Source organism: Kogia breviceps, chromosome 6 (genome assembly GCF_026419965.1).
Source record: "Kogia breviceps isolate mKogBre1 chromosome 6, mKogBre1 haplotype 1, whole genome shotgun sequence".
In the NCBI taxonomy this organism is placed as follows: domain Eukaryota; kingdom Metazoa; phylum Chordata; class Mammalia; order Artiodactyla; family Physeteridae; genus Kogia; species Kogia breviceps.
Window position 1 is genome coordinate 45279716 of NC_081315.1, and position 27253 is coordinate 45306968.

The 27253-nt window shown below is 37.0% G+C and overlaps 1 protein-coding gene and 1 pseudogene across 1 annotated transcript in view; one reads left to right on the forward strand and one right to left on the reverse strand.

Annotated features, from left to right (window-relative positions):
* SPMAP2L (sperm microtubule associated protein 2 like) overlaps positions 1-27253 on the reverse strand; it is a 67326-nt gene that overhangs the window by 26135 nt on the left and 13938 nt on the right. Inside the window, exons 2-5 of the mRNA XM_067035769.1 lie at positions 19533-19563; positions 8657-8722; positions 6400-6528; positions 2899-3032 (exon numbers count right to left, since the gene is read on the reverse strand). Coding sequence (XP_066891870.1) covers positions 2899-3032; positions 6400-6528; positions 8657-8722; positions 19533-19563 — 360 coding nt within the window. The remainder of the gene's footprint in view (positions 1-2898; positions 3033-6399; positions 6529-8656; positions 8723-19532; positions 19564-27253) is intronic.
* LOC136794433 (small ribosomal subunit protein uS17-like) lies at positions 26167-26686 on the forward strand (annotated as a pseudogene).

A 27253-nucleotide genomic window follows, 5' to 3' on the forward strand; every position in this document is an offset into this window, starting at 1 on the left:
ATGCAATTGTCTTTTTTTTTTTCTTTTTGCCCATGCCACACGGCATGTGGGATATTCATTCCCCGATCAGGGATTGAACCTGTGCCCCCTGCATTGGGAGCATGGAGTCTTAACGACTGGACTGCCAGGGAAGTCCTATGCAGTTGTCTTTTAAATTAGGTAGGAGAATAAAAGGGTTACAAACAGAAAATTACATGTATACTATTTTTATATTTACCTATGTAGTTAACTCAATTTTATTTCTTCATGTGGATTCAAGTTATTGTCTAGTGTCCTTTCATTTTAGCCTGAAGGACTCCCTTTAGTATTTACTGTAAAGCAGGTCTGCTGGTGATGAATTTTCTCAGTTTCTGTTTAACTGGAAATGCGTTAATTTCTTTTATTTTTGAAGGATGATTTTGTTAGCTAGAGTATTCTTGGCTGACAGTATTTTTTTTCAGTGCTTTAAATATGTCATGCTACTGCCTTCTGGCCTCTATGGTTTCTGATGAGAGGTCACATGTTAATCTTATTGCAGATCCTTTGCATATAATGAGTCACTTCTCTTGCTACTTTCAAGATTCTCTCTTTTTTTTTTTTTTGCAGTACGTGGGCCTCTCACTGTTGTGGCCTCTCCTGTTGCGGAGCACAGGCTCCGGATGCTCAGGCTCAGCGGCCATGGCTCACGGGCCCAGCTGCTCTGTGGCATGTGGGATCTTCCCGGATCGGGGCACGAACCCGTATCCCCTACATCGGCAGGCGGACTCTCAACCACTGCGCCACCAGGGAAGCCCTCTCTCTTTGTCTTTGATGGCGGACAGTTTGATTATGATGTGTCAGGTTGTAGATCTTTTTGAGTATATCACACTTGGAGTTTGTTGAGTTACCTGGATGTGAAGATTGTTTTCCATCTAAGCTGGGAAGCTTTTGGCCATTATTTCTTTAAATATTCCTTCTGCCCCCTTATCTCTCTACTCTCTTTATGAAATTCCCATGATCAATATGTTAATAACCTTGATGCTGTCTTACAGGGCTTTGAGGCTTTGTTTATTTTATTTCATTCTTTTTTCTTTCTGTTCCTTAGACTTGATCATCTTCACTGACCTATCTTTAAGTTTGCTGATTCTTTCTTCTGACTGCTCAAATCTACTGTTGAGCCCCTCTAGTGAATCAGCTAAAATATATGTCACAAAGTCCAGGCTCATGTAGTACATTTATTGGACAACCCTGTGTGTCTTCATTAAGCACATGCATTTCCCCCCTCATACAATTCTGAACAAGCTTGGTTATCTGTTTCCAGAGCATAAAAGATCAGAAAAGAGGCTACTTAGAGACTATTCTCCCAATAAAAAGAGAAATGACAGGAAAACTATGAGAAGTGAATATCATAATCTAAAGAGGTCAGACCACTTAGCCTAAGCAATGTGCTTCATACTTAAACACTTTCTGAGAGGTTTACCAAATTAAGTTATTATGTGATAGTTGATGTTCATAATAAATATCTCAAGCCAATGGAAAAAGGTTACGTGTATGTTTAGTATCAAAAGAATCTCCTTAGGAAAGCAGGGAAACAAACTTTTAAAAATACAGAAAGTTTTAGCACTCAAGGGGGTTTCACTTATATGAAATGTCAATCTCAGGTGTCTCAAAAATTGGTAACAGATAATTAAAGTATTCTTTTAGTTTATAGATACAGATCTTTACCAGATTTACATGCATATTTAACTAAAATAACAGATTTCATTTAATAAACTGACAAATAAGCAAATTTTGTGGAGGAATTGGGTCACTTTTGCTGGATTCTATGATGGAAAAAGACTCAAGTTGTCCAGTTCAACCTATGCCTGAATACAGGAATCTTTTCTAAAATCCATGTATAGTCATCATTCCAGTTTGTGCTTGAACATTTTCAGGGATTTGGGTGGAGTTGGCAGTTGACCTTTCCAAATAAACACCTCCATTACTGCATAGCTACCAGAAAGATTTTTCCACACTTAGCTGACATTGGCTGCTCTGTAAATTCCTTGTTCTACTTCTAGTTCTAAGTAATTTTACTTTGACTTCCCTTTCCTCTTTCAGATGCTGACCCATGAAACATAGCTATCACTGCTACTTTAGTGTCTTCTCTAAGCTAAACATGTTATTTCTCTTAACTATTGTTCATATAACATAGCTTCCAGAAGAATCAACATCTCATTCATCACCTCTGAATAGTCTCAAATTTATTATCAGTTTCTTCAGGTATAACATCCATAAGTGGACACATATACCTAATGTGTTCTGATTAAAGTAGTGTGCAGTAGTACTATCACACTCCACACTTGGTGGAACATGTACACTGTACATATTCCACTAATGCAACCTAACATTTTTCCAATAACCTTATCACAATCTTAACTCCCATGTGGAAAGTATCACCTAAGCTCTTTTTTTCTTTGGCTGTGCCACGTGGCTTATGGCATTTTAGTTCCCCCAGCAGGGACTGAACCCAGGCCCCTGGTAGTGAGAGAGTGAAGTCCTAACCAGGGGACCACCAGGGAATTTCCTAATCTGTCTTTTAAAGACAAGGAGAATTTCAGAATTTAAAGCAGAAGGAAGAGCATTTGCAGTCACAGAGGCAAAAGAGAACATGAATTGAAAAACCTGTAATGTTTCATTTGCTTATTTTTTAATTGGCTGACAATGGTAAGTTTAGTGTGAATTTTAGCTTGACTACAATTTGAGTCAAATGTAATTATTGATGATGATCTTCTGATTACCCACAATTGCTGCAAATATTTGATTTTTCACCCTGATGCTTTGAAACACAAGTGGACTTCTATTTTATGAAATTGCATACACTAAAATTAGAACAACAATATTGTGACATTCACCAAATTAGATGAGAATTTATGGAGATTCTCAAGGTACTCTATCTATTTATTAGATACCCTTTCTTGAATCTGTTGGGCTGTGCCAGCTTCTGGATCCTTTTGGAAGGTTGGCAAAACAGTGCAGGAGAAGGGATCTCCCAGATTACAGACTCTCTACCACAGCTGTAATAATACTGAACCCTGCAAGTTGTAAAAGAGAAAAGAAGTGAACGAAACAGGCATGAATTCAAATTACCATAGTAATTTCCAACACTGACCCCCACCCCACCAGTTCTAGGGGAGCGGGTATGACAGTTTATCCCCTCACTGCTGAGCTATTTTCTACATAGGGAGAAATTAGAAACAGTTATAAGCCATCAAGTTTTCAGCTGTCTTCTAATATTCTATTCTAAAACAGACAATTTTCTGTAATAAATAAAGATCATTTTCTAAATAGACCAAAAAATACCCTGATGAAGAGAAAATTTGCTGCTTTTTAAATAAAATATTTTCTTTAGCATCTATATAGACAATTTAAATATTTTTACTAAATTTATAGTTAATAGGATAAATTACATGATGCTTTTCTTTGTGTTAAAGACCTCTGAGCTTAGGAATAAATGCTACTTGATCATGGTTTGTAGATTATTTAATCATTATCAGGTTTTGTTTATTAAGATTTTATTTAAGATAATAATATTGTTCTTCTTATCACTCCTGCCCTTCAATCTTTCCTTTATCAAAATATTATTATTAATGGAAAAAGAAGTGATATTGACTACTTTAACCCGGTGTTAATTTAGATCACAGTCCCACCCCTCCTTCTATTATTTTCCAAAGGACCGCTACTCCTCATAGATATGGCTCTGCATTCATCTGCCCAGGCTTCTGTCTGCTGGTTACTAATATAAGCCTTGGTCTGGGTTTAAGCCTGCATTTCCGTTGCTTTTGACCACTCGGACTTGAGGCCCATCTATACCATCATACATCTGCTTTTAAGGGGCTCAAGACTATGCAGCCCTGGCTCTACTGCCTGACAGAGCTGACTCAGCCACTGCCACCCACATACACAGCCAAGCTCTGACAGGCAGAGAACCTCCAGCACTTACCTGGGATTTGCCTTTTGCAGGAACTGGCAGTTCAGTTTGGGAATTGGAGACAGAGAAGAAGAGGTGATTTTGAACAGGGGGGCATTTGGAAGAGATCAGACCCAAGAAAGGAGGGCACAGTGGGTGGAAGGAAAGAGTGAGCAGCACAAAGGTAAGATGCTCTTGGAGAGTAGGGCAAAGGGTAGAAGTCCAAGAAGAAAATAAAACAAACAAACAAACAAAAAAAAAAGAAGAAAGATGGGAGGACACCAGAGACATAACTCAATTATTCAACATTCTCTGAGGTGGGAGTGGCTAACACCAAACCATAATACTTATGCCTTACTCTGCCAACAACTAGAAGTATATGAGTGTTCTAGAAGATGGAGAAAATAATACATCTTATGGTGGTTATGAAGATTAAATAACAGAATATAAGTCATTTTATTAAGTTACAAAGCACTATTCAAATAAAATTTTATTATTAACTAACTTGTATATTAATTCTAAATTTCATGTGTACATATCTTTCCTGCTTATAGATACTGTATATTAATAGAATGTATAGCTGCTGCCTTCAGGTGCTTCTCCTGTCTTGCAGTCATTCACACACCCAAGTCTCACCATTCCATCCATGTAGCAGGTACTCAAATATTATTTTAATATAGAGTACTCTGAATTTTTCCCATTGTAAAAGAGATAAATATTCATTATAGAAACTTAGTAAGAGCAATAAAAGTTTAAGAGAGAAAAACAAAAAGCATATATTATCCTGCCATTCAGAGACAACAATACTTTGGAAAAATATTTCCTGAATCATACATTCAATACTTATTGAGCACCAGAAACTGTTAGGCACTAAGGAGAGAGCAGAAAGTAAGACAGACACAATCACTGATTTCTTGGAGCTTCTTCTCTATGTTGGGAAGAGAATAGCAAAAATTTGGTAGATAGTTGTGATAAGAGCTATGAAGGGCATTGGCTATGCAACAGAGATAGAGGCTTTCTGAGTAGGTTTGTGAGGAGGTGGAATGTTATGTGGAGACAAGCAGTCAGGAAAGTCTCTCTGAAAAGCTGAGACCTATGCTGAGACTTAAGGACCAGAAAGTCTTAGTCATTGTAAGCATTGCAGGCAGAGGGAGAAATATGAATAAGGTCTTGAGATGGTAAAGATCATTACATGTTTGATGAATAAACATTATTAAAAATAAAAAGAGGAGCATATCATAATACAGTTTTCTATTTAATTTTTTTCACTTAATATAGCGTAAGCATTTCCAACATATAAAAGAAGAAGCAAACATATAAAAGCAGCAAATTATTACCAATAGTGAGAAAAATCAATCCCTAGAAACAGACCCACAGATGACATAGTATAGAATTAGTAGGCAAGGAGATTAAAAAATTGAGCAAGTAGAGATAAGATATAAAAAAATACCCAAATTGAACTTCTAAAAACTATGACACATGAAATAAAAATTACCCTGGAGAGGATTAATAGTATATTATACACTACAGAGAAAAAGGTTAGTGAAAACACAGAGAAATAAAACAGAAAGAGAGGGAAAGAGAACAGATTCAATGAGCTGTAGGACAAATCCAAGCAGTCTAATGTGTAATTGGAGCCCACAGAGAAGCAGTAATAAATACCAATTTTATACATTTTCCGATTGATTCTATGAGGACAGCATTGCCATAAACAAAGACATTACAAAAAACAAAGATATTACAAGAAAACTACAGAACAATATCCCTCATGAACACAGATGAAAAATTCTAAAATTTTATTGGAACACAGGCATTCTCAGTTTACATATGTCTATAGCTGCTTTCCCAGAGTTGGGTAGTTGATGCAGATATTTAATGGCCAACTTTATATCTGGCCTCTTCCAGAAAAAGTTTGTTGACTTTTGACTAAAGTTGTATATTGAAAGAGGAGAGAAATGGCTACCTCAATTATCATGGAAACCAAACTTCAGATAACTAATAGCATCTTCACTTTTTTCTTTACTTTAACCTCCCTCACTGCCTGTACCCATCTTCCCTACACCTCACCATCTTTCCTCAAAGAGCCAACCAGCAGAAAGTCCAGTCATTCAACAAACATGCACCAAAACCAAATTTGCAATAGGCATCAAAAGTCTTAACATTATTACCTTTAGATGCCCTAATTAACTTACGGTAACCACACCCATGGGTGGTATACAAAATTCAAAGTTTCATGCACAAATAAGTTCATTCACAACAGTGTTACATATGGTACATATCCTTGCATAATACCCTTATTTTATTAAAAAATCAAAATCATGATAAGCCAAGACACTATAAAATATAATACAAGTCTACAACAGCTAAATATTAGATGTTGCTCTGGAAAAGTTTTACTGTAGCATCAGATTGGAAACAGATATAGAATCCCTAATCCTCAATAAATTTTATGTTCCTGATAACACACAACCTGGTAACACACAAATACTAACCTGTTAGGTACATATCGGTGGGAGACTTCCTTAGGCTGGGCAAGGTTCTCAAGCCTTTTGGTCAGTGGAGCCTTCAAAGCATTCCAGGAAACAGGGCAAATAGGATCTTGATTTCCCCAAAACAGTTTTCTGTTAAAAAGCAGAAAAATAAAATCGTAAAAAATTCACTGCTAATTGGCATCTTAGAAATGGCTCTTGATGTCTTCTCTACGAATTTTACTTAACTTCAAGAACTATCTCTATTACAAAATTTTACAGTTTCCAGACATCAGAAGCTGAATAAACTACTTATGGAAGTTAAAACAAGAACGAGACTGTTTTATCTACTGTCTTAAAAGATGATGACCAAAAATGAACCTATTAGAGACAGTTCTATTTCTGCCAACATGTAATTAACACTGTAATTTATAGTCAGGTCAGCAAAAAATGGGCATGCCACTTATCTACACCGTGCTCCCAGTTTGGGTAAAGCACTGTACCAGATGGTCAGACCTAATCAACTCCCAAAGGCCCCACCTCCAAACACCATCACACTAGGGGAATTGGGATTTCAACATATAAATTTTAAGGGGACATAAACATTCAGTCTATATCATCTGATAAAGTACTGCTATTCAAAATATAGAGAACTCTTAAAATTCAACAATAAGAAAACAACCTGATCAGTGGGCAAAAGATCTGAATAGACACTTTACAAAAGACAATATACAGATGGCAAATAAGCATATGTAATATGCTCATCAACATGTCATTACAGAATTGCAAATTAAAATAATGAGATACCACTACACATCTATTAGAAGGGCTAAAATATAAACCACTGATAACACTGTGGAGCAACAGGAACTCTCATTCATTGCTGGTGGGAATGGTGCAGACACTCTGGAAGATAGTTTCGCAGTTTTTGACAAAACTAAGATCATATTCTTACCATGTGATCCAGTAATTGCACTCCTAGGTATTTACCCAAATGAGGTGAAAACTTGTATCTACATAAAACCTGCATATGAATATTTATAGCAACTTTATTCATAACTGCCCCAAATCAGAACCAACCAACATGTCCTTCAGTAGGTGAACAGATAAACTATAGTACATCCAGACTACAGAATATTACTCAATGCTAAAAAGAAATTGCTACTGAAGTGAAAAGCGATGGAGGAACCCTAAATGCATATTTCTAAGTGAAAGAAGTCTGTCTGAAAAATTTACACATTGTACAATTCCAACATTATATGGCATTCCGGAAAATGTAAAACTATAGATATAATTAAAACATCAGTGGTCACCAGGGATTTGAAGAAGAGGGAGAGAGGGAAGGGATCTATAAGTGGAGCACAAGTAATTTTTAGGGCACTGAAACTATTCTGTATAATAATGTAGTAATGAATACATGACGTTACGCATTTGTCAAGACCCATAGAACTGTACAACACAAAAAGTGAGCCCTAATGTAAACTACAGACTTTTGTTAATAATAATGTGTCAATATTCATTCATTAATTGTAACAAATGTATCACATTAATGCAAGATAATAATGTTAATAAAAGGGGAAACTAGTGGGTGGTAATATAGAAACTTTCTCTGTACTTCTGTTGAGTTTTTCTATGAATCTAAAACTGCTTTAAAAAATAAAATCTATTAATTTAACAAATAAAAAAGCAATAGGAGATCAGAAAAAAGAAAAAAAAAAATCAGGCTTCACTCGGGAGCCAAAAAAGAAAAGGGGGAGTCCTGTAACCAAAAGTGGAAAGACAGTGGGTCCAGCCTGCTGGAAATCTAGAAAACAGGTATGCTCTAGGCAGAGGCTTAGAGACAGCAGGACCAGTGGTTAGAAGCAAAAAAGTTGAACTTGGAGGATGGACACAAGTTTTTCATGTGAGTGTGGAATAATGCCCTGTGACAGTGGTTCTCAAACCTGTCTGCGTACTGGAATCATCTGGGGAGCTTTTAACATTCCTGAAGCCTATGCTGCACCCTAGGCCAAATGAGTCAGGATTTCTGGGAGTGGGACTCAAGCATCAGTCAATTTTAAAATTTTCCAGGTGATTCCAGTGTGCAGTCCAATTTGAGAATCACTGACCTAGGGTTTGCCTTCCATGTGTTGACTCAACTGAGGTGACAATATTGATTCAGTGGATCCAGTTGAGCACAGAGGTGCTGGGATGCAGTGTTAGTGGACAGGTAAGAAAAATACTTACTTATTTAATGTAAAGAATACATCATCACACAGAAGACTACATAATATTGCCTTACCTATCTGGGGCTCCCCATTGTTTCTTAGGCCTAGAAAGATCTTGAATTGTCTTCCTAGAAAAAGAACTAACAAATACCAGCTGATTAATTCAAAGAGAATGTGTAACAATTATGATTACATTAGATGGCTCCTACTCAAACAAATCTCATTTGAGGGAGAAAGAAAAACCAATGTCCTATTTAATGTGATTTTCAAAAGATTTTCTTTTTTGTGTGTAGCACGTTCTTATTAGTTATCCACTTTATACACATTAGTGTATATATATCAATCCCAATGTCAATGCCACTTTCCCCCATTGGTGTCCATAAGTTTGTTCTCTGCATCTGTGTCTCAATTTCTGCCCTGCAAACCAGTTCATCTGTACCATTTTTCTGGGTTCCACATATATGCGTTAATGTACAATATTTGTTTTTCTCTTTCTGACTTACTTCACTCTGCATGACACTCTTTAGATTCATCCACGTCTCTACAAATGACCCAATTTCGTTCCTTTTTATGGCTGAGTCATATTCCATTATATATACGTACCAGAACTTCTTTATCCATTCATCTGTCGATGGGCATTTAGGTTGCTTCCATGACCTGGCTATTGTAAATAGTGCTGCAATGAACATTGGGGTGCATGTGTCTTTTTGAATTATGGTTTTCTCTGCATATAGGCCCAGTAGTGGGGTTATTGGGTCATATGGTAATTCTATTTTTAGTTTTTTAAGCAACCTCCATACTGTTCTCCATAGTGGCTGTATCAATTTACATTCCCACCAACAGTGCGAGAGGTTTCCCTTTTCTCCACATCCTCTCCAGCATTTGTTGTTTGTAGATTTGATGATGCCCATTCTAACTGGTGTGAGGTGATACCTCATTGTAGTTTTGATTTGCATTCTCTAAAATTAGTGATGTTGAACAGCTTTTCATGTGCTTCTTGGCCATCTGTATGTCTTCTTTGGAAAAATGTCTATTTAGGTCTTCTGCCCATTTGGGGATTGGGTTGTTTGTTTTTTTTAACATTGAGCTGCATGAGCTGTTTACATGTTTTGGAGATTAATCCTTTGTTTGTTGATTCATTTGCAAATATTTACTCCCATTCTGAGGGTTGTCTTTTCATCTTGGTTGTAGTTTCCTTTGCTGTGCAAAAGCTTTTAAGTTTCAGTAGGTTCCATTTGTTTATTTTTGTTTTCATTTCCATTACTCTAGGAGGTAGATCAAAAAAGATCTTGCTGTGATGTACACATCAAAGAGTGTTTTTCCTATGTTTTCCTCTAAGAGTTTTATAGTGTCCGATCTTACAATTAGGTCTCTAATCCATTTTGAGTTTACTTTTGTGTATGGTGTTCAGGAGTGTTCTAATTTCATTCTTTTACACGTAGCTGTCCAGTTTTCCCTGCACCCCTTATTGAAGAGACTGTCTTTTCTCCATTGTATATCCTTGCCTCCTTTGTCATAGATTAATTGACCATAGGTGCATGGGTTTATTTCTGGGCTTTCTATCCTGTTCTATTAGTCTATATTTCTATTTTTGTGCCAATACCATACTGTTTTAATTACTGTAACTTTGTAGTATAGTCTGAGGCCATGGAGCCTGATTCCTCCAGTTCCATTTTTCTTTCTCAGGATTGCATTGGCTATTAGGGGTCTTTTGTGTTTCCATACAAATTTTAAGATTTTTTGTTCCAGTTCTGTAAAAAATGCCATTGGTAATTTGATAGGGATTGCATTGAATCTGTAGATTGCTTTGGGTAGTACAGTCATTTTCACAATATTGATTCTTCCAATCCAAGAACATGGTATATCTCTCCATCTGTTGGTTTCATTTTTAATTTATTTCAGCAGTGTCTTATAGTTTTCTGCATACAGGTCTTTTGTCTCCCTAGGTAGGTTTATTCCTAGGTATTTTATTCTTTTGGTTGCAATGGTAAATGGGAGTGTTTCCTTAATTTCTCTTTCAGATTTTTCATCATCAGTGTATAGGAATGCAAGAGATTTCTGTGCATTAATTTTGTACCTTGAAACTTCTCCGAATTCATTGATTAGCTCTAGTAGTTTTCTGGTGGCATCTTGAGGATTCTCTACGTATAGTATCATGTCATCTGCAAACAGTGACAGTTTTACTTCTCCTTTTCCAATGTTTTCCTTTTATTTCTTTTTCTTCTCTGATTGCTGTGGCTAGGACTTCCAAACTATGTTGAATAATAGTAGTGAGATTGGACATCCTTGTCTTGTTCTGATCTTAAAGGAAATGCTTTCAGTTTTTCACCATTGAGAATGATGTTTGCTGTGGGTTTGTCATATGTGGCCTTTATTATGTTGAGGTAGGTTCCCTCTATGCCTACCTTCTGGAGAGTTTTTATCATAAATGGGTGTTGAATTTTGTCAAAAGCTTTTGCTGCATCTATTGAGATGACCATATGGTTTTTCTTCTTCAATTTGTTAATATGATGTATCACATTGATTGATTTGCATATATTGAAGAATACTTGCATCCCTGGGATAAATGCCACTTGATCATGAAGTATGATCCTTTTAATGTGTTGTTGGGTTCTGTTTGCTAGTATTTTGTTCAGGATTTTTGCATCCATATTCTGTTTTTTGCATCAGTGATATTGGTCTGTAGTTTTCTTTTCTTGTAGTATCCCTGTCTGGTGTTGGTATCGGGCTGATGGTGGCCTCGTAGAATGAGTTTGGGAGTGTTCCTTCCTCTGCAATTTTTGGAAAAGTTTGAGAAGGATGGGTGTTAGCTCTTCTCTAAATGTTTGATAGAATTCACCTGTGAAGCCATCTGGTATAGGACTTTTGTTTGTCAGAAGATTTTTAATCACAGTTTCAATTTCATTAATTGTGATTGGTCTGTTCATATTTTCTATTTCTTCCTGGTTACGCCTTGGTCGGTTATACCTTTCTAAGAATTTGTCCATTTCTTCCAGGTTGTCCATTTTATTGGCATAGGTTGCTTGTAGTAGTCTCTTAGGATGCTTTGTATTTCTGCTGTGTCTGTTGTAACTTCTCCTTTTTCATTTCTAATTGTACTGATTTGAGTCCTCTCCTTTATCTTGATGAGTCTGGCTAAAGGTTTATCAATTTTGTTTATCTTCTCAAAGAACCCACTTGTAGTTTTATTGATCTTTGCTATTGTTTTCTTTGTTTCTATTTCATTTATTTTTGCTCTGATCTTTATGATTTCTTTCATTCTACTAACTTTGGGTTTTGTGTGTTCTTTCTCTAGTTCCTTTAGGTGTAAGGTTAGATTGTTTATTTGAGATTTTTCTTGTTTCTTGAGGTAGCCTTTTATAGCTATAAACTTCCCTCTTAGAACTTCTTTTGCTGCATCCCAAAGGTTTTGGATCATCGTGTTTTCATTGTCATTTGCCTCTAGGTATTTTTTGATTTCCTCTTTGATTTCTTCAGTGATCTCTTGGTTATTTAGTAACGTATTGTTTAGCCTCCATGTGTTTGTGTTTTTTACGTTTTTTTCCCTGTAATTCATTTCTAGTCTCATAGCGTTGTGGTCAGAAAAGATGCTTGATATGATTTCAATTATCTTAAGTTTACTGAGGCTTGATGTGTGACCCAAGATGTGATCTATCCTGGAGAATGTTCCGTGTGCACTTGAGGAGAAAGTGTAATCTGCTGGTTTTGGATGGAATGTCCTATAAATATCAGTTAAATCTATGTGGTCTACTGTGTCATTTAAAGCTTGTGTTTCCTTAGTATTTCTGTTTGAATGATCTGTTCATTGGTGTAAGTGAGGTGTTAAAGTCCCCCACTATACTGTGTAACTGTCTATATCCTCTTTTATAGCTGTTAGCAGTTGCCTTATGTATTGAGGTGCTCCTATGTTGGGTGCATATATATTTATAATTGTGTTTTCTTCTTCTTGGGTTGATCCCTTGATCATTACGTAGTGTCCTTCCTTGTCTCTTGTAACATTCTTTATTTTAAAGTCTATTTTATCTGATATGAGTATTGCTACTCCAGCTTTCTTTTGATTACCATTTTCATGGAATATCTTTTTCCATCCCCTCACTTTCAGTCTCTATGTGTCCCTAGGTCTGAAGTGGGTCTCTTGTAGACAGCATATATATGGGTCTTGTTTTTGTATCCATTCAGCAAGCCTGTGTCTTTTGGTTGGAGCATTTAATCCATTCACTTTTAAGGTAATTATCGATATGTATGTTCCTGTTACCATTTTCTTAATTGTTTTGGGTTTGATTTTGTAGGTCCTTTTCTTCTCTTGTGTTTCCCACATAGAGAAGTTCCTTTAGCATTTGTTGTAGAGCTGTTTTGGTGGTGCTGAATTCTCTTAGCTTTTGCTTGTCTGTAAAGCTTTTGATTTCTCCCTCGAATCTGAATGAGATCCTTGCTGGATAGAGTAATCTTGGTTGTAGGTTATTCCCTTTCATCACTTTAAATATGTCATGCCACTCCCTTCTGGTTTGTAGAGTTTCTGCTGAGAAACCAGCTGTTAACCTTATGGGAGTTCCCTTGTATGTTATTTGTCATTTTCCCCTTGCTGCTTTCAATAATTTTTCTTTGTCTTTAATTCTTGCCAATTTGTTTCTCTCTTTCTTCTCCTTCTGGGACCCCTATAATGCAAATGTTGTTGCATTTAATGTTGTCCCAGAGGTCTCTTAGGCTGTCTTCCTTTCTTTTCATTCTTTTGTCTTTATTGTGTTCTGCGGCAGTGAATTCCACCACTGTGTCTTCCAGGTCACTTATCCATTCTTCTGCCTGAGTTATCCTGCTATTGATTCCTTCTAGTGTATTTTTCATTTCAGTTATTGTATTGTTCATCCCTGTTTGTTTGTTCTTTAATTCTTCTAGATCTTTGTTAAACACTTCTTGAATCTTCTCGATCTTTGCCTCCATTCTTTTCCCAAGGTCCTGGATCATCTTCACTATCATTTTTCTGAATTGTTTTTCTGGAAGGTTTCCTATCTCCACTTCATTTAGTTGTTTTTCTGGGGTTTTATCTTGTTCCTTCATCTGGGACATTGCCCTCTGCCTTTTCATCCTGTCTATCTTTCTGTGAATACGGTATTTGTTCCACAGGCTACAGGATTGTAGTTCTTCTTACTTCTGCTGTGTGCCCTCTGGTGGATGAGGCTATCTAAGAGGCTTGAGCAAGCTTCCTGATGGGAGGGCCTGATCACCACTGTATTCTTCTTATTGGGCCGCAGAACCACATCACGTTATTTGATTCAAAGTAGATATTTTGTCCTAGAGTATGTAGGCACCATGCTCAAAAAGAATTGTATCTGAGCTGTTGCTTCAGGTGTGCCTTCAGGAGGTTGTTCCAGCATTCAGTGAGGCCAGCAGCTTCTCCAAAGTCCAGAACTCCACACTCCAGAAGCCCTCCTTTCCACATGCTCTATTTTATGTGATTTGAAGAGTGCTAAAAAGTGCAGAGTATTCAAAAATATTGTGGACCCAAAATACTCACTTATAAAATCATTAAAAATACAGTACATAATAAAACAAAGATAATATATATACAATATAACCCAGAGCATATTGTCTCCAGAAGAACCCAGGTAAAATGCACACTTAATGGCAAAACCCCACAATTTTCATATTAAGTAATTTAAGTAATTTTATAAATGGCTTGATGGCATTGGATTCTTAAGAGATTGTATAGATAAATTTCAGACAGAATATCTCGCTTTGAGAAAACTATGAAACAGGCAAAATATACTATGGGTACTGCTCATCCCCTGTCCTGCCCTACTCTGCTCCCCTGGACCTTCCCTGACTATACTGAATCCACTGATAGCAGACACAGTTTGTGCTCCCCAAGTATCCATGTGATCCTTTACATTTCCCAGCCTCCTTTGCAGTTGTTTGAAGCCATTTGACCCGTTATGTCTATGTTCAGCAGAAGTGTTGGGTATCACTCCAGGGCAATGCACTTAAGAACTAGTGTCCTGGTGGGGGAGGGACGGGGAGGGATAAATTGGGAGATTGGGATTGACATATATACACTACTATATATAAAATAGATAACTAATAAGAACCTACTGTATACCACAGGGAACTCTACTCACTTCTCTGTAATGACCTATATGGGGAAAGAATCTTAAAAAAAAAAAGAGTTGATATGTGTATATGTATAAGTGATTCACTTTGCTGTACAGCAGAAACTAATATAACATTGTAAATCAACTATAGTTCAATAAAAATTAAAAAAAAAGAGAGAGAGAACTAGTGTCCTCCTCCTCCATCTCTCTTTTCCTGTTGCAGTGACCCTAGAAACTACATATTCTGTACGGCACAGCCAGCTAACTCACACTGGATTGTGACATGAGGGATCAATAAACTTTTATTGCATCTAATCATTGAGAGTTTTGTACCTTGTTACTGCAGCATTGCCTATCCTATGAAGACTAATACACCACCTATTTTACTATAGCTCATGTTATAATTATTTATGTACTTGCTTGGAGTTTGAAGGATCCAATAAATAACAACCCTTTTTGCCTACCACAGTTAGGAACTAACTGAAAAATAGGTATAGAAGTCAGACACATAGAAAAAAAAAATACTTTCTCTGTTATTGATAAAATGATATTGAAGAGAGTCCTGTGGATCCCTGACATTCCTGTATTGAACTTGTCCTCCAAGGCTGCAAGCCTCCCCCTTCAGAGGCTAAGTTTGCTATGTGACAGAAAGCAGATCACAAAGATCATTCACTGTAGATAAGCAGGTCCCAAAGAGAGAGGACCCAGAAGTGACCAGTTCTCTCTCCCAATCCCATCAAACAGATGCCACTTCCACCCACTGCAGAGTCTAATTATGGGATAAGGAAAGAGGCCAGAATTACTCAAGGAAAGTGCTTCTATGTACAAAAAGGAAGGTGAAAGGAAAAGCATTCTCCCTAACACTTGCCTGAGCTCTCTAATAGGCTCTAAACTCTTTATGTTAAAATAAGCCCTGGCCCTGGTGTCAGGTAGGATTCGGGCCTGACACAGCACAGGCAAACCCTTACATGAAGTCTTCCTAATTAAATGGTGATTGATGCATCATGAAGCTCCTTTTAGAAAGTGGGAGGACGCAAGGGGGGATTAACAGGAACTCCCGAGGTTGCACAGTCACAAAACTGGGCCATCCATCCTGAAGATCAAGCTGAACTCTTTCAATCAGTTTATCTATTTCCATGTTACTCTCTGTTTAATTCAACAACTTTTGTTGTCCCTCAGCCTTTAGTAATGACTTATTTTCCCCTTAATGCCTTGCCTTAGCTGTGCTAGCAGAGAAATGCAAGTCAGGATTCTAGGCACACACCCAGGCCACAGTATGAACAATGCAACATTTCCCCTGAGGCCAGTGTGATGGTGGCAAGCACTCAATCTTAGAAACTTGGAACGCTTGATCCAACCATTCTTCTCATATAAGAGATTATTATTCCAGTACCAACAATGGATATTCTGTGTTTTTCTTATTTTTAAATGAAGTGCTATTTTCTTATCCCGGAGAGAGTTACTTAATTCTCTCAGCTTTCATTCATTTGTTCAACAAGTATTTATTGAGCACTTACTATGTCACAAGTAGTGTTCTAGGACTGAGAGTATATAGGGGAACAAAACAGACAAAATCTTTGCCCTCAAGTCAGTGTGGAAAGACAATAACGAAAAAATAAATACATAGTATATAAGATGGCAATAGGAGCTACAAAGAAAAATAAAGTCAGTAAGGGGATGAGGAGTATGTAGAGGGGAACGGGGTTGCAATTTTAAATAGAGTGGTCAAAGAAGGCATCACTGATCAGCTTATATTTGAACAAGGATAAGGTATATAAACTTTTCAAGAAAAGATCATCCCATTGAAGCAGTGATAGCAAGTGCAAATGCCCTGGGGCAGAAGCATGCCTATATGTCTGAAAAATAACAGGAGGTCAGGGCAGTTAGCCTCATTTGTAAATAAAAATAACTATATCCATCTCAAAGGGTTATGTACCTAGCACATTCTAACCATGGAGTGAGTACTCAATAAATGTTAGTTCCTTTTTCCTTTCTCATTCACAGTACCTTTTATGATACCTTGCATGTATAATAGTAAATGCTCAGTAAATGCTAACTGAATTGAATTGAATTGAATTATTTAATTGTTTAAAATATAAACTGAGTTTAAGCATCTTATAAGGGAAAAGCATGGAACCATCAGTAAACCAGATAAAGTAATACATTTAAGATTGTTTAAACTGTGTTATCACTCAAAGAGTTTGCTAGGTAAAATACAGGTTTGAAGGCAGTAAGAACAGTATACAACTTCGACACCCTTTTCGCCCAGTGTCATATTCTGGACTCTTCTAACTACCCCCTTTCCTACTGCAACTAACCTATCTGCATTTTGTCCCTCAGGACTACTCTGATGCTTACTCAAGGGTTCCCAGCCTAAAGTTCCCCAAACCTTAGGAGATCTATGAAGACAATAATGGGAGTCCACAACCTTTAGAACATCTCAGAAAATCAAATGGAATCCTACACCACCCACTAACAGGCTGTTGAGGCTCCCCAAAACACCAAATTTGTTTCTGAACTATATCAACTCCATACATTACCTCACGCTGATAGAAGACTCTGATTAGTACTTTTGCATGTCCTTAATTTTTAAAAAAATTAACAAATATAATTAACAATAACAACAAAAAATATTTCCAAACATGAAATCGTGGTGGTGGATTGAGATAACCAAAAGATTCTTTCATGGTGAAATGTTTGAGATCTGCTATGTAATTGATACAATGCACTCCCTAAGCCATGTTACTGTCAGGAAACAATGAAGACACTGTCCATTGCCAGAAGGAAAAAAATGAAATAAAAACTACACCCTTACTCAAGAAAAGAATTGTTTTGCCATGCAGGTACTGTTTGAGTGCTGCTGAGACAGCCTGAGCCAACTTTCCAGGGTGGGTGGCTAGGTGGAGGAAAAAAGCAAGCCTTAGTGCAGACAAAACATTTTATTACCTATTAATCTTTGCAAGCAAGTCAGCTTCTGGCTCCCATCATCACCTCCAGGCCAAGATTTCCCTCCCTACCTTTTCTTCATCAGCTAAACAATATTCTTTTAATGTATCATTTTACACAAGACAGTTGACAGTTTCCTCATTTATTCCTATAGATACTTAAATTGGATTGTTACTTCAATTGGAAATTATCTCATTAACATCTGCTAATCCTATGTGGAGGTCTGACTAATATCTCTCCTTTTCATTCACTTATTGTGCATTATGTCACCATAGCTACATCTGCAACCGTACATCTTTTCATCTTAAGGCAGGCTTCCCTTCTCTCTCATGTATTATATTACCTCACAATGTCTAGTCGTGATCCTGTGCAGAAACAAGAGAATGTGGTGGAAGGATTTTAACTCTTGAAGGCAAATTTTTTTTTAATGAGGATTCCCTTGCTGTTCCATGTCTTCATGGATAATTAGTCTCCTATAGTTTGACAACAGCTAAGAAAGTTTTGGAAATCCTTACCTTAGGTGCAGAGCAATAAATATATGTTTATATAGCAACAATTATGGAAATAATTTCAGGTCTGAATTGATTTGGTAACTCAAATAATTCTCTCTTTCAGTCAAAATGCTCTTTTACACTTGACTATTTTGCTTATATTCAGAAAATATTTTCTTTTATAACAATCAGGTACAGCACATTTGTTTAACAAGATTATTTGAGAGGACTGGGACAGGGATAGAAAATGGAGATAGAACAATTTTCTCACAGAATCAAACCAAATTAAGCAATAAAACAAAAGCAATAAGTAGTATAACAGCAAAAGCAAAAATATTTTAAAAACACTCTCTTCACAGTCTTTTTTTAAATATCAAAACTTACCAGGTGTAAATGATTTCACTGTCTATCTAGTAATTGGAGAGTCTGCTCACTCAGCATACCTTTATTTGAAGTAATTTGGTATTTTAAGTGGATATTCAGTAATACTCAGTAAATGTTAGTTCTACCAGATCTTCTACTCAGCCATCATACAATCTTGGGAAAGTGACATAATTTCTCTTAATTTCATTTTCTCTCAGTAAAATCTAGTTGATTATATCCACCCTATCGACTTTTTGGATTCTTGTGAGAAAAAAAATCTTTTTAAACAGTATTATATAAAAACAAGGTAGCAGTATTTAATACCTAAAAGAGGTGAGGAAAAAAACAACTAGAAAGCATAGTAAATAGAAAATGCAAAACAAGTCTAACTAATAACAATAAATGTAAATGTTAAACAATAACAATATGAATGGTTTTAACTGACTTATTAAAAGAGTAGATAAAAATAAAATCTGATATTATTTACTTCTCATCTATATGAGCCATTGATATGAACCCTTGGTATTTTCTCTTTAATGATTCTATTCCGTTACTTCTTCTAAGTAAATCTTAGCCAAACCAAGAGTAAGCATCTATTTTCAGGAGGCATCTAGTTTATACATTGTATGTACACACACACACATTTTTTTTTCATAGAGGACACTTTCTTGAAATTTCATTAGCTACTGAATTTGAATTAGAGGCAAGAGGAGACTGGGATACATTAACTTGGAGCTTCACAAAATCTATGATATGAGATTGTCAGTGCAGAATCCCAAGTCCCTTAAAGGTTCAGCCCTATTATGTGACACACATAGCATTGAGCAAACAAGTAAGTACTGGGTGAATATAAGAAGAGTTCTCCTAAACCTTCATCTTAATCACTTTATCTCTCTTTCCTTTTTCCCACAGGAATTACCATGAGAAAAGGGCCTTATGACAAAGGGAAAGCATAGGAATCTTCTCAAAACCCCCAAGACAGGCCTTCACTTCAAATGCCCCAGATTGAGTGCCCCATTCAGCTAGTAAAGTCTGGGAAAATGGTAATATATCTATAGTCTTACCATTTCCTTACAAAGTCACAGGGACCATGATCTGCAAAAAGAAAAGTAAAAGCAAAAATTAGATTCAGTAAGAATCAAATATATGATAAAAATAGCCATCACAAATCAATAACAAAGAAGCTAGGAAAAGTAACTATTTAGGGGAAAGACCAAATGAAATATGTCACACTATTTTACCAAAGTAAACCACAGGTAAATCAAAGATTAAATATTTTTTAAAAATTGAATTAGAGAAAAAATAAGAGAATATCTACTTAATCACTGGATTTTAATCTGCATTAAAGGTGACAAAAGATATAGAGGAAACATACAGATTAAAATATTTAAAACTTAAAACTTCTGTGTGTCAAAAAATAAAACTTAGAGAGAATAAAAACTTGGAGAAATATTTGGAAAAATGATAAAGGCTTAATAGTCTTAATAACTGAAGAGTATAAGAGGATAGATGAATAAGGAAAACACTAAGGAAGATGTCAAAAGTTAAATGGAAAAAGAAGAGGAATTCATCTATGGAGAGACAAAGGGCTAATAATCATAAGAAAAAGTTCAAACTTGCTTGTAATCAAAACAATGCAAATAAAAAATGAGATTTTTAAAAACTATCAAATGAGCAAAATTTTTTTACAAAGGATAACAATGCAGGGACTTCCCTGGTGGTCCAGTGGTTAAGACTTTGTGCTTCCACTGCAGGGGGCACAGGTTCAGGTTCAATCCCTGGTCAGGGAACTAAGATCCCACAGGCCACAAGGCACAGCAAAAACAAACAAACAAACAAAACAATGCTGGAAGGGTAAGATGAAATGAGTACTTGCATGCTGCTGGTGGATATTTAAATTATTACACTTTGTGAAAAATAATTTGGTAGTATGAGTCAGCAATGCTTATACTCCTTAATCCAATTCTACTTCTAAAAATGTACCCTAAAGAAATAATTCCAATTGTGGGCAAAGATTTATGCACAAAAATGTTAATGGTGGTATCTTTAACAGTAGAAAGCTGGATACACCTGAACTATTCAAAACAGACAAAATGGAAGCAAATTAAAATTCATGTTTAGAGCAACTTCCCTGGTGGCACAGTGGACACGGGGTTGATCCCTGGCCCGGGTAGATCCCACATGCCACGGAGCAACTAAGCCCGTGTGCCACAACTACTGAGCCTGCACTCTAGAGCCTGTGAGCCATAACTACTGAGCCCATGTGCCACAACTACTGAAGCCTGCATTCCTAGAGCCCGTGCTCCACAACAAGAGAAGCCACCGCGATGAGAAGCCCGCGCACAGCGGTGGAGAGAAGCCCCCACTCGCCGCAACTAGAGAAAAGAAAGCCCGCACACAGCAACGAAGACCCAGAGCAGCCAAAAATAAATAAAATTAAATCTTAAAAAAAAAATTCATGTTTAGAAGTTTTTTTTTTACTGTGGGAAAATATAGGCGATCATACAGGCCAAATTATCCAAAGGCCTATTATAATAGGCATCATTATGACAAATTGTTCCAGACAGTTTCTCCTTGGGAGTTTTTAATCACGTCTGGGAGTCCACCCTCTGGAGTGTTTGGGGTAAAGGAAAGTGGGTATGCTCTGGCATCAGACAGACATGGCTAAAACCCCAGCTTTGTTACTTACTCAGCTGTACAATCTTGAGCAAATTACTTAACTTCTCTGAGACTCAGTTTCCTCTCCTCAGATAGGAGGATAATGGGTAGGTGTGTGCAAAGATTAGTGACATGTTATGTAAAACACCCTGCATATAATAGATGCAGACAGTAGATGAATGGTAGAATTATTAGTTACAACTTTAGTGCGTCAATGTAGGAGCACTGTAGGAAACACAGCAATCAGGTATTGATTGGGTTTCTAGTATGTGCAGCCTGGTGCCAAAGTTGAGAGAACAAAATTTATAAGATATGGTTTCTCTTTACAAGGAGTTTACAGCCCACTAGAAGATAGGCTATGACCTTAAAAAAAAAAAAAAAGTAAATGAAAATTTTGAATTTGGCTATTTTCTTTTTTTTTTTCTTTTTTTTTTTTTTTTTGCGGTACGCGGGCCTCTCACTGTTGTGGCCTCTCCCGTTGCGGGAGCACAGGCTCCGGACGCGCAGGCGCAGCGGCCACGGCTCACGGGCCCAGCCGCTCCGCGGCACATGGGATCCTCCCGGACCGGGGCACGAACCCGCGTCCCCTGCATCAGCAGGCGGACTCTCAACCACTGCGCCACCAGGGAAGCCCTTGGCTATTTTCTATTACTCTTCTTTTAAGGCTAAACTGACGCAGACCTAAGGAAGAAGGGAGAGTAGTCTACAAAAATGCCCTTGTACACAGTCATGCTGTCACTCATGAAAGATACAGCACTTGTTTTGTGGACTTTGATGCATCATCAAGCTTGGTTTCCAGCTTTATATACACAAGTCAGAGTCAGTAAAACGCTGAGTCAATCCTAAAATAACTTCTACAAATGCTGGTAATATGAATGAACTATGCTATTTCCTTTTGCCCTTTCATGCTACAATTTCTCCCACAGGTAGAACTTTCATGCTTCATTTTAGAAACACATTTTTGATGTTATCTCATCAACTGGCAGGAAGGAATAGCCCTCAGGTGGCCATTGTGTTAGCTATGTCTCAAGCAAAGCAGTATTACAATGGTTTCCAAACTTGTCTGCACATTAGAATCACCTGGAAATCTTTTAAAAATTTTGGGTCCCAGCCCAGTTAAGTCACAACCTCAGGGGGTGGGACAAGCACTGGTATTTTTTGAAGCAAACAGGTTTAGGGAATACTATAATACTGTTTAATGGATAGGACCACTGGCTCTGGAATCAGACTGCCTAGAACCAAATCCTGGCTCTAACCTCTGATCTTGGGCAAGTTTACTAAAGCTCTCCATACCTTAGTTTTCTCACGGTCATGTACCACAAAAGGTTGTTGTCTGAAAGTTAAATAAGATAATACGTGTAAAGCACTCTGCACAGTGCCCAAAACATAGTAAATACACAATAAATCGTAGCTGTAATCCTAAAAATTTAAAAATTAAGATTAATTTTAAATGCTTAAATTTCTGTAAATAAAAAAAAGTTTAAGTAACTGTTAAGTTTCAGTAATTGTAAAGTTTAAGTATTGGGTTGACCAAAAAGTTCATTTGGGTTTTTCTCCAACATCTTACAGAAAAACCCAAACGAACTTTTTGGCCAACCCAATAATTTAGTATTAAAGATTCCAACTATGAAAATTAATATTAATGAAATGAGAACCTAATTGTGATCATGTACTCACATGTATTTTCATTGGTTTCCTTATGTATTTATACCCTCCCCTCATTTCTAAAAGAATTTTAGATTACTTACATAAACGCATACACTACAATAGGATATTATCTGTTTTAAGATGAAAAATTCAAGGAGAGATAGAAAAATAGTGGAGGGAGAGAGGAAAATAAAATGAAACAAAAGGAACAATGTATAATTAAAGCCTTGTACAGTTATATCTGAGCATTCTAATTCTACCATTGAAAGCAAAAAACATCAACTTTTCCTAATATTGAAATCTGAAAGAAACTTCTCTTGTGAGGTCTCAACGGTGCTATACACAGATAAAATAAATTATAGGACTTGAGAATGAAAAGGTGAAGAGAATCTTATTTTCATACTTTTCTTCCTTCTTTAAACTTTACTCTTGATATATGCATTTCATGAAACCATGATAAATTTTAAAAAATAAGAAGTTTTCAGTAGAGCACCATAAATAACTGAGTATAAGGAAAGATTTTGTTCCCCAAAATTATTCCTCAGCAACGAGGTTACCCTGCATGCAAGTTCTTACAAAAACTCATCTTTTGAGGCACTTTCTCAATTACTTTATTTTCCCAATGAAGAAATGAGAAACGAAAACATATCAGCCTGAAACATCTTCAATTAATGCTAAAATAATTATAGAGCTCTCCCTACAATTTAAATTTGAATCAGTATTTAAAAACAGGGACAAGGTAAATAAATTTAAAAGATTTAATAATTATTCTTGGGGATATGCTTTTGTAATCCTAAGTGTTGGATGTTGCTCTCAATAATTAAACATCATTTTAAAAAGCAAAATAGAAACACAAAGAATGAGGTAGTTGTATTGTGCAGCTAAAAGTACAGCTACAGAATGAATTTTTTTTTAAGTTCTGTTACATTACATGAAGGGGTTCTGATGGCTTGTTACATAATTTATAGTGACAGCATCAAACACAGGTTCAAAAGGTGCCTATCTTACCCCTAATGATATGATGGAATCTAGGCAAAGAATGAAACTGGTTGCTGAAACCATCTGGTGAAAGGTGGATGGGGAACTTTACCGTGGAGGGGTTGAGCTGACCTCACCTGAACTCACTCATCAATCTTAGAACCACCACAAACATCAGAGCTGGACACCGTATGCCCCCAAGCATGGCACCACCTATGAAAAATTCTTGCTTGAAACTATTTTCAGTCTAAGCAAGCCTCTTAATCTATATGCTTTGCAAAAATTAGGGGAGCTAGAAGAGCAAGTTAAAGATGTCACAAAGAACAAATTAAATTCAGAATATGGGATATTTTACCCAAAGTTTCTAACAAATGTGTTTGAAAAAGGGAGAGAGGATTAGGGTTAGTGTTAAAGAGTAACAGAGGAACTTCCCTGGTGGTCCAGTGGTTAAGACTCTGTGTTTCCACTGCAGGGGGTGCAGGTGCCATCCATGGTCTGCGAACTAAGATCCCACATGCCGCCCAGTGTGGCCAAATAAAAAGAGTAACAGAGAAGAGACAATGTGTGGCCCTTGTTTGAGGGCTAATTCAAACTAACCAACTGTAAAAATACACTTTTGAGACAATTAAAGAAGCTTAAATATGTAGCGGGTATTAGACGGTATTAAAGAATAATTGTAAATTTTAAGTGTAAATAATGACATGATAATTATGGGTTTTTTAAAGTCCTTAGCAATGAGAAAGGCATATAAGATACTTATGGGCAAAATGAAATGGCGTCTAGTATTTTCTTTAAAACATCTTGTCTGATGAGGCCCATGAGTGATGTTGCACAAGCAGATGACAGGTTCCCCAGCAAAGGCAGAATCAGACTAACAAGGCAGCTTCTGGAACTGTGCTGTTAAGTACAATGCCTGGTACAATAAGTAGTTGTTCAATAAATTAATAAATTTATCCTTCAAGAAAAAAAAATACTCAGCCATAAAAAGGAACAAAATTGGGTCATTTGTAGAGATGTGGATGGACCTAGAAACTGTCATACAGAGTAAAGTAAGTCAGAAAAACAAATATCGTATATAAATGCATATATGTAGAAGCTAGAAAAATGGTACAGATGAACTGGTTTGCGAGGCAGAAATAGAGACAGATGTAGAGAACAAACGCATGGACACCAAGGGTGGAGAGCAAGGGGTGGGGGGAATGAATTAGGAGATTGGGACTGACATATATACACTAATATGTGTAAAATAGATAACTAATAAGAATCTGCTGTATGAAAAATAAATTAAATTAAATAAACAAAAAAACTTGTCCTACAGGAGGCCCCAAAATGTGTGTGTGTGTGTGTGTGTGTGTCTGTGTGTCTGTGTCGTAGGGAGGGTTGGTAAGAGAATACCTAGATGAAATGAGATTACCAAAATGTTAATAATTATTAAAACTAAGTGATGGGTATATGGGGGTACACTATAACATTCTCTATTTTGGGTGTGTTTGAAAATTTCTATAATAAAACTCTGAAATTTTCTATCTCAAATAACTTAAGAAATAAAAATGATTTTCCTGGAAAAAGTGTTAAATTACTCAAAAGGTAACTCTAGTGATGTCAAACATGCAGGTGAAAAAGTTGAATAAAACTGCTTTTCCATGAAATGTAACGTTAGAATAAGAACTATTTCTAAATTATATCACTGATTTTAATGTTATTTTAATTTTATAGGTATAACTAAATTAACACCTTTCTAAATAAACATTTGTCTATCTATCTTTCTTCCTAAAAGTTTATCTATTCAAATTGGCTAGAGGTTTTCCAAATTTCCTTATATTCAAGAATATATAGTAATCTCACTTTGGCAATATCTTGCTGTATCAAATTAAGCAGCTGTATTAAAATCCAGATTCTCAGCACTAGAATTCTCATTTCACTAGGAAGGAAACAGACATGCAGCTATGACAAAACCAGAAGTAACCTCCTAGTTTAGTGCCCTTTCCAGTGGCATCAAGCTCCCTCTTCTACTACGTGCTCAAATTGAAATCCCCAGTATGTGAGGGGAGCCATGACTCAGGCACAGCAGTGTTTAAGCATTCACATTTCTTTGGGGGTGGGGGCAGGATTTCAAACATCCAATCCATCCTTGGGGCAGATCTTCCTGAGTACAACTCCAGTATCACTCCCTGTTCCTAAAATATTTCCCAGCTCCTTTTTCCTAGAGAGTAACAGCAGTGCTTCTTTTCTCCACTCTCCATTCTTTTCTCCTGTATAGCCACGGCAGTATTTCACAGGCTTTGGATCAAACTAACAGGGCTTTGAATGCTGGTCCCACCACTACATGCCCACAGACAAATGAGTCTCAGATTCCTCATCTGTAGATTGAGGACAAAAATACTTTGCAGAACCTTTTTTCAGGCAGCTTGGAAGATGGCGGACATTCAGACTGAGCGTGTCTACAGAAAGCAACTGATCATCTTTCAAAATAAGAAGAGGGTCCTGCTTGGAGAAACTGTCAAGGAGAAGCTCCTGCAATACAACAAGAACATCAGTCTGGGCTTCAAGACACCAAAGGAGGCCACTGAGGGCACTTACATTGACAAAAAATGCCCTTTTACTGGTAATTTCTCCATCTGAGGGGGGATCCTGTCTGGCTTGGTGACCAAGTTGAAGATGCAGAGGACAACTGTCATCTGCCGAGACTACCTCCACTACATCCGAAAGTACAACCACTTCGAGAAGCACCACAAGGTCATGTCCGTGCACCTTTCCCCCTGCTTCAGGGACATCCAGATCAGTGACATTTACACAGTGGGTGAGGGAGGGATGGCCCCTGAGCAAGACAGTATGCTTCAATGTGAAGGTCACCAAGGCTGCTGGTGCAGCAATTCCAGATGCAATTCCAGAAGTTCTAAGACTGGACCCCTGCCCACTGTGCCAAACAAAATAAAATGATTTTCCCAGTCAAAAAAAAACCCCATAAAACTTTGCAGGGTGATACAAGAATGGGAGATAATTGTATGTAGAGGTAGAGGGTCTGGTTATGGTTGGACTGAAGGCCACATCACTCATCTGGGCTCTAATTACATATTTTGTTATGTTTGTGTCTATATTATTTCCCTAAGCTTGTAAACATGTGAGGAAAGACTGCTTTATTTTGTACTCCTCACAGCACATAACATACACAATCGAATAGATAGAATAGACAGGCCCACTATTTACAAAACACTGTAATATCTATTGAGCGCTTACAATGTACCAAGCACTGTGCTGAGCTCCTTTCCCTCATTATCTTCCTTACTTCCCTTGTCATCCATAGCACCTAGCACAGGTAGAAAGAAGTGTGGTGGTGAAGTGGAGCAGGGTGTGGGATTGCCTGTCTGGGCCCAATCTCTGCTCTGTTACTGTGTGTGTGGCCTTTGGCAAGTCACTTACCTCCTCTCTGCCTCAGTTTCCTCATCTGCAAAGTGGGGACAAAAATAGTACTTACTTCAAAGGGCTGTTTTAAAGATAAAAT